The sequence below is a fragment of the Sciurus vulgaris genome, assembly GCF_902686455.1.
Source record: "Sciurus vulgaris genome assembly, chromosome: 14".
NCBI lineage: Eukaryota > Metazoa > Chordata > Mammalia > Rodentia > Sciuridae > Sciurus > Sciurus vulgaris.
The window spans coordinates 62,843,959-62,864,274 of NC_136475.1; the positions used below are offsets into that span (position 1 = coordinate 62,843,959).

General features: G+C 37.6%; 1 protein-coding gene across 1 annotated transcript in view; it reads right to left on the reverse strand.

Moving 5' to 3' along the window:
* The window catches only part of PLEKHH2 (pleckstrin homology, MyTH4 and FERM domain containing H2), a 145,936-nt gene that overhangs the window by 26,819 nt on the left and 98,801 nt on the right, over nucleotides 1–20,316 (reverse strand). The window contains 5 exon segments of the mRNA XM_079109757.1: nucleotides 592–771; nucleotides 5,001–5,113; nucleotides 6,030–6,138; nucleotides 9,439–9,618; nucleotides 14,192–14,272. Coding sequence (XP_078965883.1) covers nucleotides 592–771; nucleotides 5,001–5,113; nucleotides 6,030–6,138; nucleotides 9,439–9,618; nucleotides 14,192–14,272 — 663 coding nt within the window.

The window sequence follows — 20,316 nt, forward strand, 5'->3', positions numbered from 1 at the left end:
GAGAATAAAAACAAATGACTCCGAAACATCTAAAAAATACAATCAACTGCACTAACAAATAAATAAATGCATCCCAAATTAATAATGAATTACTATTTTTCTCCTGGAAAAATTTTGAAAGAATTGCACTGAATATTATTAAAGATATAGGGAAACACTTGAAATGTGTTCAAAGGAATTCACTGAACTCATACACAAGAATTTGATTCAAAATGTCTATTGTAGAGCTATTTATTATAGAAAAATAGCTGAAAAAACCTAAATGCATAGTGATTGATATTAATATGATCATTAAGGTTTTGAACAATGTTTAAGGATATAGGGTAAGTTATTCCATTCTATAGTTTTAAAAAAGCAACGTGCACATTGTGACTTTGGTAATACCAAAAAACGAGTGTGCATACATTTACAAATACATCTACATTAATATAAAAAATACAAATATATAAATAAACCAAAAGGATGTACATCAAAATACTGACAGCTATTTTTTTCACTTTTTTCATATTTTCCAAATGTTTATACTGTACTATTCTTACAACCAGGAAAACAGCACCATTTTACATTGCACATATCTGTATCAAAACATACCTGCAATGGTCCTGGTTGATTCTGGGGCTGTCTTCGTCTTGTCTGTTTAATAAGTTGACAGCAAATTTCATTCTGTAGCTCAGGATGTGTCAGACAGATTTGTAAAGCACTCTGAGCTAGAGATATATGGTAATCAATTGCAGGGGAGTCAACTGCTGCATTTATAAAAAGCTGGCAGGTCTGAATTAAATGAAAAAAAGTGATATGCTTAAGGTGAGAAATGATTAGATTTATTCTTCATGAATTAGATTCTCTTTTTAGCAATAATTTTTGTTTAAAATGATGGGAAAAGATATATTATGATAATACTAATCAAAAGAAATGTGGAATCACTTCTTGGCCTTTTGGCTAAGATCAAGTGAAGAAATATGGAGTAGATTCAAGAACCACAGACAAGGTAGATTTCAGAGCAAGGAATTCTGCCATTTTACAATGATAAAAGGATCAGTTTATCTGGAGGACAGAACAACCTTAAATGTTTATGTAAATAATAACAGAGCTTCAAAATATGTGTTCCTCTCATTCAGTATATTATTCACTTTGGCTGTTGCATTTTTATCTCTAAAAATTTGAGTCTTTTAAATATCTTCCATCAACCTCCTTAAAATGCTCATGCCTTCTTCTACCTTTTTGAATATATGAAGTATGAGTGTCTTCAAGAGGGCTCCCAATGATATTCACTTTCTGCTACTTAAACTCTCAGATAATGCCCTCTCATATTTTACCAGGGTTGGTCTGTGTGGGCAGATGAAAGTGGGTTGTCACCTTTGGGATTATATTATAAAAATGGTGTGGCTTTCATCTTGGTTGCCTTCTCTTTCCTTCTTAGAATACTGGCTCTGGGGGAAGGCAGCTGCCATGTCTTCAACAGTCACATGGAGAGGGCCACATAGTGAGGAACAGAGATGTCCCACCAAGAGCCCCAGTCAAGTCTTCCAATGACCATTGTCCCAGCTGACAGATCAACGGTTACCTCTTGAGACCCTGAGTCAGAACCAACCAGTTAAATGCTTCCAGATTCCTGACCCTTTCCAACTGTGTGAAATACAAAATATTTGTTGTTTTAAACCACTAAAGTGTTGAGGAAATGTTTAATGTAAGTAAAAGATAACCAAAACACAGAAACGTCCTTCTCATCTGCATCATATACTTTTATAATTGCTTTTGTTTATCAGTATATGTCATAATTAATCCAATTCTCTGTATGTCTGGTGATTTTTGATTGGGTTCAGACATGACGAATTTTATATCCTTGGGCCCTAGATTTTTTGGTATTCTTCAAAATTTTTGAGTTTGTTAAATTACTTGGATGCAGTTTGATTCTTTCAAGCCTTCCCTTTAGGTTTTCTTAGGGTGCACAAGAACAGACTTTAGTCTAGGACTGCTTTGGGCCTGTGACTGAGGCAACAACCTTTTGAGTACTCTACTTGAAACTCAATGTGTTGCCTCCCTTTTGGATGATGGGAAAGCAAACTTTTCAGCTCTGAGGGAGCTCCAAGAAATTTTTCCGCCTATTGCTTTCTGGTGGTTCTTGCCCTAGCCTCAGGTAGTTTCCTCATATACTTATGCTTGTCAATTGTCAGAAGAAAAATCGAGAGGGACGCTGCAGATATATCTCTCTCCTCTCTCTCTCTCTCTCTCTCTCTCTCTCTCTCTCTTTTTCTGTCTCTCTCTCTCTCTCTCTCTCTGTCTTTCTCTCTTTCTCTCTCTCTCTCTTTCTCTAGTTCTCTCCTCCCAGTCTGTGAATCCTAATCATCCTGACCTCCTCAAATTCTGAATTCTGTCTCTGCAACTCAGGAAGATTGCTAAGCAATATTGTGGTGCTCCTTCCTCCACTGCAATTTTGAAACTATCTCCAGACAGGACCATTACGCCCTGGCAATCATAGGACCTAACACATATGTTCTTAGGAATACCCTGAGAACAACTGTCCTGCCTGTTGTTCAATGTATGAGAACCATCATACATAAGATAAATCCAGTACTGTTAAGTAGTCCTTTCTTTTATCTTCTAACTGGTTGGTATTTGTACTTAAAAAAGGTTTTGGTTCCTGCATATATTTTTTTTTAACTTTGTGCCTCACTATCTTATGGAATTCTCCTTTTGCTTATAGTAGCTTTTTAGCCTGTTCTGTTGAGTTTTCTGGGTATATAATTATAACATCTCTAAATATTTTCATTCCTGATTTATATGCTCTAATTTCTTTTTTTTTTAATTTGTTTTTAGATGTGGATGGACCTTTATTCATTTATTTATATGTGATGCTGAGAATTGAGTCCAGTGCCTCACACATGCTAGGCAAGTGCTCTACCACTGAGCCACAACCCCAGCCCACTCTAATTTCTTTTTATTTCATAATCATATAGGCTAGTTTCCTAACAAAATGTTAAGCAATAAGAATGATAAATATTACATAATTTATACTTTAATTAAAAGTTTAAAAATAGTAATAGGAATAAACTTATTTTGTTCCTCACTTTAATGGAAAATATTCTAACATTTCTTCACAAAGTATGTGCTTGCTTTTAGCAAAGACAGAAATATTTCATCATGTTAATAATAATAATCTATTACTATTTTATGAATGTTGAATTTGTCAGCATCTATAGATGATGATGACTTCCCAGCATCTATTGAGACATTGAGATGATTACTTAATTAATAATGTTAATAGAATTGTTAATGGATTTTTTTTGGGGGGTGGGTACTGGATATTGAACCTAGGGGTGTTTTGCCACTGAACTCCACCTCCAGCTGTTTTTATTTATTTATGTATTTATTTTTGTTTTGAGACAGGGTATCACTAAGTTGCTCAGGGCCTCATTAAGTTGCTGAAACTGGTCTTGAACTTGCAATCCTCTGCCTCAGCCTCCTGAGTGGCTAGGAATACAGGTGTGTGCCACTATGCCTGGCCATATTGTATTTTGATTGTTATTAATTATTTTTGCATGAAATATTCTCTATTTAGTACAATCTTTGCTGGAGCCTGGTACCAAAGTTAACACTTCACAAAAAGTATATGGTGGTATAATGATTGGGGATTGTTTCAAAGTGATCTCAGGTCAGGGAACAGTGCACATGGGAAAATAATATAAAATCAGTCACATGCTGATGACTATAGGTCATGACCTCATAATATTCTCTCTATTTTAGGTTAGAAAATTTCCAAATTAAAAAATTAAAGGAAGCCAGGTACAATGATGCACACCTGTAATCTCAGTGGCTTGGAAGACTGAGGCAAGAAGATTGCAAGTTCAAAGCTAGCCTCAGCAACTTAGTAAGGCCCTAAACAACTTAGTGAGATCCTGTCTCAAAATGAAAAAAATTTAAAAAGGGCTGGGGATGTGGCTCAGTGGTAAAGTGCCCCTGGGTTCAAGTCCTGATACAAAACATAACAAACAACAACAACAACATTGATTTGGGAAAATTTCCTTCTTTTTCTATATTTGGGATAATTTAAATGGCATTGAATTATCACACATAAAATGTGGTAAATTCTGTTGAAAAATTTTGCTCATTTATATTTCCTTATAAAATTGATCACTTATGCAGATTTTCAAATATGTTTGTATGATATTTCTTAGTTTTGGTATTTGTATATTCTACAGGTAGATTTTTTAAAACATTCTATTATGGAAATTTTTAAAAATGAATGAAATAAGAGAGGAAGAATGTGAGCTAGGAACCAAAATCCTTAATGCCATTTGAGGAGTTACAGAAAGTGACTAATGACAAGAGATGGGATAAAGAGTGACATAGTTGAGTGGCAAGTTTCAAGTAGTCAGGGATTTCTAATGGAGATGGAGAATAAGAATTTGAGAGCAACATTAAAGGAGATGATCCCTCTCCCAACGCTGAGGCTGCTGTGATGTGCAGTCTTTCTATTTGAGAAGTCCAGGGGAAACAATTTCTGATATCAAGTGTTTGACACTGCCAAAACCATACACAGTTTATTTCAGTAAATCCCAAATACTGCTGGAGCCTGAAGTCTGAAATCATTTAAATTTACCTAATTTTATTTTGAACTGATTCTAGGAATGACTTCAAGTTCTTCTTTATATATCCTCCTATTTGGCTTCTCTAGATAGTCTCCAGATCTTCTCATGATTTTTCTTCTAGATTTTTAAAGATTTTTAAAAAAATTTTAGTTGTATGTAGATGGACGCAATATATTCACTTTGTAATTATTACTATTATTATTGATTGTTTTTTTTTTTTTTATGTAGTGCTAAGGATTGAGCCCAGTGCCTCAAAGTGCTAGGCAAGCACTCTACCACTGAGCCACAACCCCAGGCAATAGATTTCTTAATTAAAATAATCACATTTTCAGCTTGAGAAAATGAAACTATATAACCCAAGTTTTTATTATTTTTCAGTTCAATTAAATTATTTACATATAATAATTTTACCTTAAATAACTTAATGGCTTCTGTCTGCAGAGCTTCAGAAGGCAGTGTGGTCAGAGGGGAAAGGATTCCTTCTTTGCTGTGACACAAAGTAGGGTGTCTCCATATTTGGGAGGCTATACACAGAAGAATAGTGAAGAAAAAATGGAATTATTCATTTATTTATTTCCATCTCCCATTAGATCAACTCTTTAGAAATTAGCTCATTCACATTAGTTTCATCACAAAGATTAGGAAAAACATTTGACAACATTACTTTGGTTTCAGTTGCCAGGCCACTGTGCCGCTAATGTTTCTGTTTTAGATAAAATAATGTAGAAGAGTTGGGACCTAATTTACTAGGCTAGGACAAGTCCACCAGAGCACTGCTACATTGATTAACTGTGCCAACAGGTGGTGACCTAGGTATAGAGATGACAATACGTAAGAAGATCTGGGAAGCCAAATCTAGAGAAGCCAAATAGGAGGACGTATAAAGAAGAATTTGAAGCCATTCCTAAAATTAGTTTATTCAATTCCTACACTGGACACTGCAAATAAAATATGGTCTTTGTTCATATGTGTAGCATAGGATAGAATCTAGACTCTTAATGAGAATCCTTACCACAAAAGCTAATTTCAATGCAAAGCTACAAATGAATTAAATAGCAAAGTGCATTATGACACAGATTTAACATTGATTAAGGGCCTTTTGTGAGCCAGATGCCAAGCCGGAGTGGGGTGATCAAGGATAGCCTAAGACTGAGCAGGATTTCACTATGTTGGTGAGGACCACCAAGGAAGAGGGGTATTCCAAACAGAGGGAGCAATGTGAGCAGGGTCAGCAGGGCGTGACAGGACACAGCATATTAGGGAATGATGTCTCTGGAGTCTCAGTATCCCAGTGAGAATTTTGGCTCATGAAAAGCAAAGTCAATGTCAAGATGGATACATTGCAAGGAAACAGGAACCCACAAAGTAAAAACTCCATTAAGCTAAGGGGTTTGTGGTCCATTCCACAAATTGTAAAGCCTTAAATGCTTAGGAACTTACAAGATTCCCCTTCTATATTTAGCAATTTGCACACGAGTTGTTCAAACTCAGATCCAACATTCACATTGTTACTTCCAGCTGCAACAGTCAGGTGATAAAGCCAGGTGTCCTTAAAACCAGAACACAGTGATAGATATGTTAACCAAGATATAATCTTGATTGCTTCAGGAAAATAACAATTTGCAGCAACAGTAGGAAACTCTGAGACTCAAAATAAACCACTTTCTTTAATTTTAAAATAGTAATTAGAAGCCAATTAGTCAATCTGAGGTGGACTCAGTTGTATTGCACTCATAGTACCTTTTCCTGTTATTTATATATATATTTTTTTAATTTATTTTTATTGTAAACAAATGGGATACATGTTGTTTCTGTTTGTACATGGAGTAACAGCATACCATTTGCATATTCATAAATTTACATAGAGTAATGATGTTTGATTCATTCCGTTATTTTTTTCCTTCCCCCCACCCCTCCCACCTCTCTTTTCCCTCTATACAGTCCCTCCTTCCTCCATTCTTGTCCCACTCCCACCCCCCACTAAGTGTCATCATCCGCTTATCAGTGAGAACATTCCTCTTTTGGATTTTTGAGATTGGCTTATCTCACTTAACATGATATTCTCCAATTTCATTCATTTGCCTGCAAAATGCCATAATTTTATTATTCTTTATAGCTTCATTTGCCTGCAAAATGCCATAATTTTATTATTCTTTATAGCTGAGTAATATTCCATTGTATATATATACCACAGTTTCTTTATCCATTCATCAATTGAAGGGCATCTAGGTTGGTTCCATAGTCTGGCTATTGTGAATTGAGCCGTTATGAACATTGATGTGGCTGTATCTCTGTAGCGTGCTGATTTTAAGTCCTTTGGGTATAGGCCGAGGAGTGGGATAGCTGGGTCAAATGGTAGGTCCATTCCAAGTTTTCTAAGGAATCTCCACACTGCTTTCCAGAGTGGCTGCACTAATTTGCAGCCCCACCAGCAATGTATGAGTGTACCTTTTTCCCCACATCCTCTATTTATATTTTTATGATTTTCTATATATGCTTCTTAGAAAAACATGACAAAATTAAAGAGAGTAATACATGTTAAGAGACTAGAATAAATACCACCAGTTATTACTACTTTAAGACATACAATGAATTCTATTGAATTTAAAATCTAACTTCCAAAGTAACATATACAGAATACTTAGGGAATCCAGAAAATTTAAAGACGAAAATACTATCAAATTTTTCCACTCCCAAAGATAAGATACTGGTGTTTATTTCCTCTGTGAAAATATATATGTAGATTAAATTGATATGTAATTAAAATCAATATGTAGAATTAATCTGTTTTTACAAAATAGATAATTTCTGAATTTTGCTAACACAGTACAAGCACTCCTTCCTTTTTGCTACAAATTCTCTATAAACAAATTTGAATGCCTACAGGATATTCTATTAAATAAAAATACGATTTTCATAAAATTAATTTCTTGTTGACATTTAGATGGTTATGAATTTCTCACTGATAAAAATACTGTGACATCTAACATTTGTTAATTTAAAAAATGTATCTGTCATGTTTTATGTTTCAAAAATTTCAGAGACAATTCTTTTTAAAAGACTAATAAATACATTCATATAAATTTAAATTAGTTATTTAATATAATTATTTGGCTACATTTATAATTATTTCCTCCATTCTTGAAGAAGAATTATGGATCATTGCTAAGGCACAAACATTTGTAGGAACTCGTGAAACTGAATTTCAGAGTACTTCCCAGAGTGTTATGCCAATTTCTACTGTGTTTCCCTCATTACAGGTGCACCACATAATTTTTAAAATCTTTGATAACTTGAGAGACATAAAAAAATTATCATTTTTTATAAAATGATATATTTTTATAAAATATAAAATTAGCATTTTGTATTATAGATGAGTCTAAACATGAATTAACCATTAACTTTTCTCAGTTAATTGTTCACTGGATTTTCGTCCCATTTTTCTATTGGAAACAATACTTTTCAAATCGAATGGGAGGCAGCAGAGGTAACTAACTGTTTGGGAACACAGGCTTCAAGGCAGAGATTTGGGTCTAAATACCATCTCTGCCTCTTGCTAGACTGATCACAGGAAAGTGCTTCCATTTTTCCATCTGTTAATGAGAATAAGATCATCTCCCACAGGTATTACAAAAGTGAAGAAGAGGCACTTAGCATTTTGCCTTATACAAGTGTTTAAAAACAATTGTCATTATTAACAGTCATAATTTACAAGTTATTTATATGTAAAAGATATAGCAGCTATCCATGAAATATTTGGGGTGTGCTCTGTATTATCTTTTAGTTTTATTTATTATTTTATTTGATATCAAGAAGCATTGTAATTTTTAAAGTCAAGTTTATCCACCCTTGCCACTGTGACTTATTTCATTGTCTTTTTTACTTAGAAAGTACTTTCTATTCAGAAATCACATAAAGGCTTTTTAAGAATAATTTCAGCCAGGTACAGTGGCTCCTACTTTTATTCCCAGTGGCTTGGTAGGCTGAGGGAGGAAGATTACAAGTTCAAGGCCAGCCTTAGCCGGTTAGCAGGGCTCTAAGCAACTTAGTGAGATCCTGCCTTAAAATAAAAAAAGGACAGGAGATGTAGCTTGAGTGTTAAAGTACCCTAGGGTTCAATCCCTAGTATCAAAAGAAAAGAGAATAATTTCATAAAACTCTTTTAATTCTTTAATCTGGAATTCATTTTGTTATATGTGTAAGAAGAAAAATTTAAACAATGTTTTCCTTAATAGCCAATTTCACCAATATATAATAAACATACAATACAACTTACAATAAGCAAAAAATTCATTACTTCCCTATCAATTTGTAATATGTCATATTTGTCATATATGATTGCACATACATATAATACCTATAATAATTCATTTTCAATTATATCTGAACCAAATTTTTATCCAAAATGAGCAAAAAATATAGGGTAGAGGTCTTAGATTCACCAAAAAAATATATATGAGAGATTCACATTTTAAAACATAGGTTCCTTTATCCTCCACTCTCAGGCACTAGCTTCAGCCTAGAGATGACCTTCATTGATAGGACTTAAAAATGACATGTTGGAACAAGGCTTATTTCCAAGGTGTAAAAAAAAATCTCTGAAGAGGACTGAGGATATAACTCAGAGGTAGGGCCCTTGTCTAGCATGTGTGGGCCCTGAGTTTGACCCTAGCAGTGCAAATAATAATAATGATAATAAATTTAAAAAAATAAATTTTTAAAAAGACAGCTGAGAATCTTTAGCAAAAGTTTCTTCCTCATTTCCATAAAATTAATTTGAAAATTATTACCAATGCTTGTATAATATAAGTCTGAATCATTTTAAATCAACCAACAAGACTTTAAATACCTTTTCATGCTTGGATCCAATTAGGAGGTAAGTTGGACCTTGGTCTTTGGGGTGGATGACAATGGTGTAATGCGTGGACATCAGGCTGCGTCCACTGGCTTCGTAATCTTCATCTGAATCACAGGATCTGTCCACCTCTTCAACTTTAGCCTCCCAGAGTTTGATCTGACCTAAAGGAAACTAAAGCGAAGGTTAGTAATTGTAAGGAAGGCACTTTCTAAGTCTTTTCCTACAAGTTTTCATTACCGTTACCCTTTAAAAAGGATGCCTTTTTTTTTTTTTTTAAAACAAATGACTAGAGGCAACTTCTTACCCACATGGTTGCAAATGTGGTAGCCACAAAAAGTCCAATTGCAATATGAATTCTGAACATTTAACTTTTGAGGAAAAAATAAGAGATAATGATTCAGATTATTCATCTGGACTAAAATGACCCATTGCCTAGTCAAGTAGTTAGTGATAATTCAGACAACACATTCAGTTGATTTGTTTTCCCCACAGAATTGATCAGTGATTTGATTAAACTACTGGATCAAAAGGACAAATGTGGATATAGACTCAATACTATTCAGGGAAAAAATAACAAGAGTAGACAACCGGCACAAAGACTTAATTAGCCCCCAGATTCAGGCAGAGGAGTGTCCTAAGGCTATTTATTAAAGTATGTAATATATCCCAAAACAATGCAATGGTTTCCTCCACCTTAATTTAAGGGCAAGAAAACCTTCCTAAAGCTGATTTACATTAAGTTTATCTATCCTTTTATGGACCAAAACAAATATATCTGCCATGTTGGGTATTTAGTATATCTGTTTTAAAACTTTGGCTTTAATTAAGTATATTTATTCCAGGAAAATTCAGAGTGTGCTTCAGATTTATGACTTCTAAAACGTTTGGCCAGGTTTGCAACTGCAGTTCTGAAAAAGTTCATTCTAACCATGAAGACATTTACCATCCCACATTTTCACAGAGTTCCTGGGCTCAGGGCTTGGACTCTTTTTCCATCTGCACTCATTCCTTAGGTAAGCTTGTCCAAGTTCCTGGCTTTCATCCCAGCATGTGTTTCACTACTTTTCAAATGCATAACTCCAGACTCCTGACTTTTGTATAGGTGTCTGACAGCATATCAAACTGAGTTCAATAAACTCACCTCAACACCCTGCTCCGCCCAGTCTTCCCTGTCCTCAGTTACTGGCAATTTCATCTTTCCAGCTGCTTTAGTCAAAAACCCCATTACTGACCTTTTTTCTTCTCTCCTATCTCACACCTTTCCAGTCAACAAATCCTGTCAGCAAGACTCTCAGAATATTCCAGAATCTGGACACTTTTCATACTTCCATTGCCCCAACTAACCCGCAATCATCTCTTGCCTGGATTATTGCAGGCAATAATCCTGACTGTTCTCTTCTTTATTCCCTTCAGTCTATTCCTAATAGAAGCTGGAGGTCCTGCTGGACACGGGTAAGATCATATGCCTGTTTTTCACAACCCTCCATTGAGGGTTTTCATCTCAGAATAAAACCTGAAGATGACGTAACACACCACTCCAAAAGATACTTCTTCAGTCTAAGGATTATTTTGAACTAAAGCCATTAAAAAATAATAATAATAAAAGACAGACGCAAGAAGGGCACTCTGACCCTTTTCTTTCCAAAGCAGGAGATAAAACTCCCACATGAAAGAGATCCTCCCTGTAACAGAAGGAAAAATAACACTCCACTCCTCCGCAGGGAGGGAAGTTGAGGCCAAGGGAAGCTTGCACAAACAAACCTTGCTAAACCAGCCCTTAATTCACTAGTGACTTCACCCAGTGAATGCTCCTTGGCTGTCCCTTTGCTTGGTGTGTTTTTCCAACTTCCTACTCGTCATCCAGTTCAATATGTAAGTGTTTAACTCCAGGTCTTTGGGTCTTCGTTTTCTTATGAAGGCTCCTGTGTCATGTAAAACTAATGTTAAATAAATGCGTACACTTTTCTCCTAGAATCTATCTTATGTCAGTTTAATCCTCCAGTCCACCAAAACCCTACAAGGGCTCCTTTGCCTCCTCAAAAAAGCCATGTTTTTACTTTGACCTATAAGACCCCATATGATTTGGCCCCTGTTCTGTCTCTGATCTTATCTCCTAGTATGCTCTCCTAACAGACTCCAGTCCAGTGACACACCTTCCTATTTCCCAAACACACCAGTTGTGCTCTTGCCGTGGCCCTGTTCACGTGCCTGTTCACGTGTACCTCTGCCTGGAATGCTCATGCACCAAATATGTGGCTGCTTTTACTTCCTTCAGAATATAACTAAAATGTCAGTTTCTCAGTGAGATCTTGCCTGTATGTCTTACATAAAATGCAATGTTATCTGTCCCATAGCTGATGAATAGCAAAAACTAGTTTCATTAAATTTATTGTCTTTCATGCAAAACATAATTTGCCCACATTAAGTTAACAACTATACACTCAGTAGTTTCTATGTGCACTGAATGAAGAAAATTCTTGGACACCAAATGAAAAAAATTATTTTAAAATTAAAAATGCAAAATCGTCTACACTTTTGGGGAAAGGTAGCAAAACAAAAGCAACATAACAGGGCACTGATAAATAAAATGCAGATTTTAAAAATGAGATGAAGAAAACTAATTCCACTATAATATAAAATAATATTAATCTATTGTGTTCTTTAGACATACCAATTCTATGAAAATCTGGGTCACATTCACTTCTTTTTTTTAAGCACTTTTTTAAACTTTATTTTATTTTTTTATGTGGTGCTGAGGATCAAACCCAGTGCCTCACACATGCTAGGCAAGTGCTCTACCACTGAGTCACAACCCCAGGCCCGGTCACATTCACTTCTGTATTTAATATGGTTATTCATTTAACCAAAGGATTCACCATGGTTTCATAAGCAACCAACAGAACTAGTGATTTGAGGGCTGGGGCTATAGCTCAGTGGTAGAGCACTTGCCTAGAATGTATGAGGCACTGGGTTTGATTCTCAGCAGTACATTAAAAAAAATAAATAAATAAAATAAAGGCACTATTTCTAATTACAACCAAAAAAAAAAAAAAACTAGTGCTTTGAATTATTTTGATTTAATTTAAAAGGACACTGATCAAGATTCCAAAATTGTTTTGGAAACACCTGATTAACATGTATCCTCAATACTTTTCTAGTAATTACAGTGGATTTCTATTGTTACTCTATATTCTTCTGACTTGTTTTCTTCTGTGACCAATACTATTCATAATTATTAAATTATAGAAACTTGGTAAGCATGGAAAGGTATTTTTATAAAGAAAGAAAAATCCCCCATAATCTATTATCACAGAAGTCAAGCAGCATTTTGGTGTAGTTCTTTGTGAGTTGCTATGTGCATTTTTACAAGAGGTGCTGGGCTGAGAATTATAAGCTCAGCATCCTAACCTCCCTCTTGGAAGGTCCCCTCATAATTGCAGAAGAGAATCTGGGAATGGCATTTGCCAACATCTCCTCTGCCTGGTTCCAAGTTAGAGTCTGCCTATGAGAGAATCTGCATGATGTTTGGGAATTAAGGGTGCAATAAGGGGTTACTCTCCTGAGACAGCTGCAGCCAGATGCCTAGGCTGATGTGAGATACACATCTGGGGAGCTTCTGGGGAACTCTTGAGATCATTGGTCTCAGGGCTTTGGGTTGAAATCTTTAGTCCTGACTTCTCAGACCTCCAGTGGAGGTTCCCTGACCTCTATCTCCTCAACTCTCCTGAAAGCAAGTTAAGTTATGTAATTTTTCTAAAATTACATGTGTCCCTAATTCTACAGTAAGTCTTTTATACATGGAACACATAGAATGGTTTCTCTTTTCCTGACTGATAAGTTAGACAGGACTATGATTGATACACAGTCTGTATTGTGCTTGTTCAGGTAACATTTATATATGAGCATTTCCCCACCTTTACTCAGAGGCCCTCTTTGTAATGGATATTGATTCCCATTTCATCAGCAATACTGAAAACAATGTTGCTTTTTTTTTTTTTTTAATATAGCTGATCAGATCCAAGAGTATTGCAGTATTTGTGAAAAGGGAACACACAAATACCAACTGACCCACATGGTCATTGGACCAGGAAGGCTAGTCTCATTAACACAATAATCAGTCACAGGCTGCTGTTACCTGGAGCTGACGTGATTATTTTATGCAAGTAGTTGTGGCACATGTTGGCACAAGTCTTATAAACCCCAGGTGACACGGCGAACCCATAATGATGACTTAGCAAACCTTTCATCTTTGGAAGATATCCCATCTTTCTGTTCTGAAAGTGAAGACAAGTCTTTTTGGAGAGGAGATTAATTTAAAAATGAATACACAGAATATCAATAGGCAGATGAATAAACAGTAAGTTGTAGCCAAGTATTCGAGGACCTGGGACAGGACCTAACTTCTTTTCCTCTCCAGCACTTCTTTTTAGTCACTGTTCCCTTCTCTTAACCTTATCTAATCTGTCAGAATTGGGGAAAACTTGAGAAAGTGATTCTTGGGGTGAGGTAGAAGAAGTTTTTCTCTTCTGGGTCTGAAATGATACACTAAAAGTTACTAAAGCTTACAATTAAGAATCAAGACTTGTAGGTGATAGGTGTGTGATTACCTCACTAATAAATTTAACACCAAGTTTCATCCTTGTCAAAAATTCTCAAGTTTTATCTAGCAACAGATGAAAGGGAAAATTTTAAGCCACAACAAGCAAAACTTTCTTTAATTAGCATATCAAACATACATACATACCTTATCTTCTTGACTGCGAAAATAATATAACGTCTTTCCTACAAGTGTACACCAGACTCTCTTGGAATAGCCATGTTTTACCTGAAATCATATTTCATTGAATTACAACATAGTTCAGAATGCTGAAAACTTTAAAGTGTAGCTTATATATTCTATTTGAAGTTCTATATCCAGTTTGCCTACAACGTATGTGATCTTTCAACTGTGCTGTACAAATGCTACTTAAAATTTACCTGTCATAGGAGTAGCTCAACATGTTTGCTTTGGAGATCACCACTCAATACTGAATGAATGTTTATTATGTGTCAAGTACTAAGCCTGGAAATGAGCATTCAAAGGTGGATTTAAGAAAAGGTGCCAATTTCACTATTGAGTATATTTCATAGTTCTCATATTTCGTGGGTTTCCAACAAACTATGGCTCTATACTTTAGTACCCTGATGTTAGAATTAATATTAAAACCTAAAGAATTCCAGTGATTTCCCAAATGTAAAACATTCATTCAAAACATAGATGCCTTCTCCAGAAGTAATCATACAAAATACAAACTAGTATTAAAAGCTAATTACTATACTGATTACCTCCTACATATCAGGCACTATATTAAGAGGCTAGGACAGAACTTGACAGCTCTTGACTTTGAAGAGTCAGAGACTGGTCTAGGTTCTGGAGAAACAGACATGAACAAGACAGTCTTTTTCTTAAGGGGTTCATAGCCTTATGAGGAAGACAGACAATTAAATCAGCAGTATACAATATAACTTCATTAAGAATACAAAGAGGTGCCATTTATACAAGGCATTTTATCAAAATTTTCTTGGGTATTGTAGGTTTACCATCATTTGGTGGTTTTACGAGGATCCTTGAGATTTCTCCTCTACCAAGTTCTGCCCAGGTATTGGCACCGAAGATCTTTACCAAACAGTAAAGGCTACATCCTCCATCCTAGAAAATCATGAAGAACCCCATTCTGTCTAACAGGTAGGACGGAGACAAAGCCCTGTCACCCCAGACCGAGAGCTGGCATCCTCAGCTGAGCTTGCCCTGGAATCCTGCTCCCCTGGCAGCAGTCCTGCCAACCTAGCCCTGCCAACTTCTTTTTTTTTTTTTTTTTTTTTTTTCTGGGTGCTGGGGATTGAACCCAGGGCCTTGTGCTTACAAGGCAAGCACTCTACCAACTGAGCTATCTCCCCAGCCCCCAGCCCTGCCAACTTCTGCCTGCAGGCTAGACCCTCTCCTGCAATATAAGAAACTAGCCAGTGCACCTAAAGCCCATAACACTGTTGTCACATTTGCCCAAGATGATGAGAACTATGAAGCAGAGAAAGAGAGAGACTTCAGGAAGGAAGGGGAGTGTTATCATTTAAAACATGGGGGCTGGGGATGCGGCTCTGCAGTGGTGTTTGCGCAGCATGCAAAGGCCCTGGGTTTGATCTCCAGCATCACAAAAACCAAAAAACGTGATGGTTAGGAGGATCTCACTGACACTGGGTAAGGCCCCGAGGGAGGGAGAGGAGCTATGTGGTCCTCTGAGGAAAGAGCAGATGTGTCTGGTGAGAGATGTGTCTAGTAAGTCCAAAGAGGTGCAAGGAGGCCTGAGTGTCTCTGGCTCAGCAAGGGAAGGGAGAGGATTTGGTAAGAGGAAGGGACTGTACAATTTTGCAGGATCTTGCAGGATCTTGTAATGATGTATATTTAAGTTGAGTAGGAATTTAAGTAGTAACTGTAATAATACGTTGAGAAGAATACTAAGTATCAACACAATAGTAGACAAGTCACTAGAGAATAAAAGGACAGGACTTGAAGTCTAAAGGACCAAGGCTTAAACTCCAGCTCTACCACATACTGGATGGATCCTCAGGCATCCGACTTAACCTCACTGTGTCTTTGTCATAACATGGGATTATCGTGCACCTCACTGGGCTGTTGAGATGACCAAAGGAGAAAATGTAAATAGGGGATAATAGCAGTTACACAGTAAATGCTTCCTTCCTCACTATGAATAAGAAGCAGAACACACATTTTCTTTTAAACCCACAAACCCAACTGGTCTTTGGACTTTGAAAGCTATGGTTTAAACAAATAACTCCACCACTAACAGTTTGATGGGTTAGAACACTCCTTGAGAAAAACAAAACAAAACAAAATAAAAAAATGTTTCTTTGGGCAAGACATATTTCAGCTTCATTAAATTTGGAAACATATATTTACAGATGAATACCCTGGCACTTTCAAATAGTGTTATAGTGTTTTTTTTTTTTTTTTTTTTTTTTCTCTCCATCTTTAAACAACCCCAGAAAGAAATCTCCTCCAAACTGGACTAAAACACATCTGGCTACAGACAGTGAACTTCTGAAATGAGTTATCGTTAAAATAGATCAGTGACTATCTTTGGAGAATTGCAAATAAGTGCAGACCCTTGCCAACTGACTGGAAAGCCTGCACCTCACAAACAGTCTTTCTTCACACTTTCTTCACATGTAAAACTTATTATCTCAGAAGTTCTTACAACTTCTGACTTAATCAGAAAACATTATAATAAACAGAATAACCAGAAGAATCCTTGGGAAGATTTAAAGGCAATCTCAAGGCTTAGATGAACTAAATAATTGAAAGAAGAACTTTTTACCTTGTATCCTTAACAGTTCTGCTCAAATTTTGAAAACAAATGGTACATAATATTCCAGAGTGTGACTGTTAACATATGCATCCATGGCCTTCAGTCTCCCTCTGTATCCTCATCCCTGTAGCATTGCCCAGCACAAATTGTGTCACCAGCTTTGCTGACTTCAATAGCTAGGTGAAGCTCTCATGATAATAACGGCTGACATTTTTTTGAGTGTTCACGTTGTGCCAGCTACTACCTGATTGTACCAGGTACTATCTGAATGTAGTTTACCTGCTCAAATCATTTATTTCATCCTCTGGCTACAGTATGAGGTTGGCATTATTATTATCCCCATTTATAAACGGGAATGCTAAGGCACAGGGCCGGTGAGGAACTTGTTCAAGGTCACACAAGTGGCCAAGGAGTTGTGCACAGGCAGTCTGGCTTTCAAGCCCCTGCCTGACCTCTGTCACTCAGCCTGCACATCCTAGTCTTCTCTTTATGTCCATAACCTTTGCGATCCCTCCATTTGTGCCCCCATCCCCTGCGCTCACCCTGGCTACTCACCACCCCCACCATGAACTCCTCCACTTCTGCCGTTTCCATTCTGTTCCCTGATCACAGCCTCCTCCCACCTCCCTCTCTCTTACATTACTGCTCTTCCTTGACCTCATTCATAGCTTTAAGTCCCCTGATCCTTCTCTTTTATTCTAGTTTCTCAGTTCCCTCCTGGCTGCTCTTCCTTCTCTACCAACTTGGGATTCCATGTTTGATCACAAAACAATTCTTGCTCCAAGGCCTGTGATTGAACTGCATTCTATGCTTGTAACAAATCCACTCAACAAAATTTGATCTCCATTTGCCTTTCAATAATCCAGTGCAGAATGTGGGAAGACAGCTAGGTGCAGTGGTGCAGGGCTATAATCCCAGTGGCTCGGGAGGCTGAGGCAGGAGGATTGTGAGTTCGAAGCCAGCCTCAGCCACTTAGCGAGGCCCTAAACAACTTGGTGAGACCCTGTCTCTAAATAAAATACAAAATGGGCTGGGGATGTGGCTCAGTGGTTAAGCGTACCTAGGTTCAATCCCTGGTACAAAAAAAAAAAAAAAAAAAAAAAAAAAAAAAAGAACATGGAAAAAGAGGGAAGGCCATGAGGGCTTCTACAAAATATTAGACACAGTTAAGAACTGTTGAAACTGGATGCTAACTATGTGAGGGGTCATTATACTGGTTTACTTCCACTTGTTTTAAAATTCTCATAATAAAATGTTGATTTCAAATCATGCCATCCTAAAAATGCCTCTCCTGAACTTGTTCCCTCCAGCTTAAAAGATGTCCAAACTCAAATACTGCCCCTACTCATCTCTATTTTCCCTCCAACCCACTGCAACGTGAGCACTCCACGTGTGACACCGAGATCACTTCCTCCTGGTCAGATGTTCCGCTCGCTGGCCTTCGTGACGCTAACTCTCAGGGTTTTTCATACATCCCCCTCGTGGGCCACTAATGTTTAGAAACCCAAGTGTTCCATTTGCAGTCCTGTGCTCGGCACACTCGACATGTTTTCCTGGCTGATTTCCCTCACTTTCATGGTTTCAGCTGCCACATAAATGCTGCAGAGTCTCTGGATCCTTCCCTTCAATCCAGCCCTCTCCTCTGATGTAAACTGCTGTTCCACTGCCTGCTGGGCTTCTCAGCAAAGATGTCTTTACGAGATCTAAACACTGACATTTTCCAATAACCTTTGCATTGTCCTAAAACTGCTCCTCCTTCCTGAGCTCCCTCTTATCTGGCACCATCTTTCACCTAAGCATCTCTGCCTCATCTACTTTCTAACCCCAAATTCAATCAAACTGAAGATTTTACCTCCCACTATTATTTAAATTTATCCTCTCTTCTCTTCCTCATGACCTCCCCAGAGCTCCCTCTTCTTCATGTCAATCACTCCTCCTAATCTTAGAATCTCCACTTTGCCTCCCACAAATTAGCCTTCCTCTCAGCAGAGTAATCTGTTAACAACAGGAGTATGTCCATGCCCCTATTAAAAATCCTGAAGGGTTCCACATATCCTCTAGGAGGAAGACCAAGGTGCTTCAGGAAAGAATAGCTCTCCACAACTGGGCCCCTCTGGCCTTTCTCCAAAGGACTTACAGTGTAGGTGGCACTACTTCAAGAGCTTATGTCTTATTCAAGCTGCCTCCTAGCCTAGGGAACCCTCCCTGCCACTGTCATTTGGTGTAACCAACTTCCACTCTTCCTTACAGACTCAGCACAGTCACATCTCTGAGAAGTCTCTGTGACCTTAGGCTACAACCCATTAACTCTGCCTTTCACATATTGTAAATATGTTTACGTCCCTCTCTTTCCTATTACATCATGACACTATCTGAGGAATGGAAAAGTGGCATATTCATTTTAATAACTTCCAGCCTATTGTGTTGTGTGTGGCAACTGCTCAATAATTTTTTGTTTTTTAAAGAAATGAATCTTCATATAGAAAATATTCTTAAGCATTAAAATAAAAATCACACAAGAGGATTTTCAGAATCAAATCAGCCAAGTTCTTAATGTCTAGCTGCGTATTTCTGTACTTAATAATAACAATGTGATAACTTGAAAAACCTTTCTTCCCTCTAAGGTATTCAAACCCTGTTCTACAGTATCTCAAACTGTAGCCTGATTCTGGGTTTGGGGCAAGTTACTCAGAATAACTGAGGGAATTTTTTCGCTTTGAAGGGGAAAACACAAGCGGGGGAGTGGGTAGTGGACAAGTCCTCACAAATGGCAGGAAGAAATCTAGTAAGCATCCCGTCTATAAACCCTAATGGTTTAGTCATTTGAAAACACTTAACTTAAACTCATTTAAAATGCAACCGTGGAGAGGAGATCCAAGATGGCAGACTAGAGGGAGGCTGCATTCCTTGTTGCTCTGTACCTCCAGTTTCAAGCAGAGGATATCTATTTCTTAGTGAGGCAGTTTTTGCTGCTTATGGATCCCCTGCTGTCTACCCCATTTGTCTTCTGTGATCACCTGCAGTCTGCCAGCATATCGACGCTTTTTTTGAGTGCAGATTGCTCACTGTCAGGCGCCTATCATCCTCATTTGCCTGCCTCTTGCCTGTCCATCACCTGCCTTTCACCTACCCATCACCCACCACCTGAGGTTCACCTCCCAATCATCCGACAGCTGCCAGCAGACTGACTGCAGACCGCCAGTGGAGCGCCAGCTGCCTGCCATTACCTGGAAGCTCACTGTTACAGTACCTGCAGGTTTGGTTACACTTGGCTGCCACCATTTTGAGACAATAGCCAGGCCCCATAGGACCCCTGGCCGAATTGCCTGAGCCCCGTCTGCAGGATCCCTCGCCCAACCGATCACTCCCTGCCTCCAGGGCCCTCACATCGACTGATTGCCCCTGCCAGAACCCCCAGACCAACTGATTGCGTCCTATTACCAGGACCCCAGACTGACTGATTGCACCCAGCCTCCAGGATCCCGCAACCACACCAAACACACCC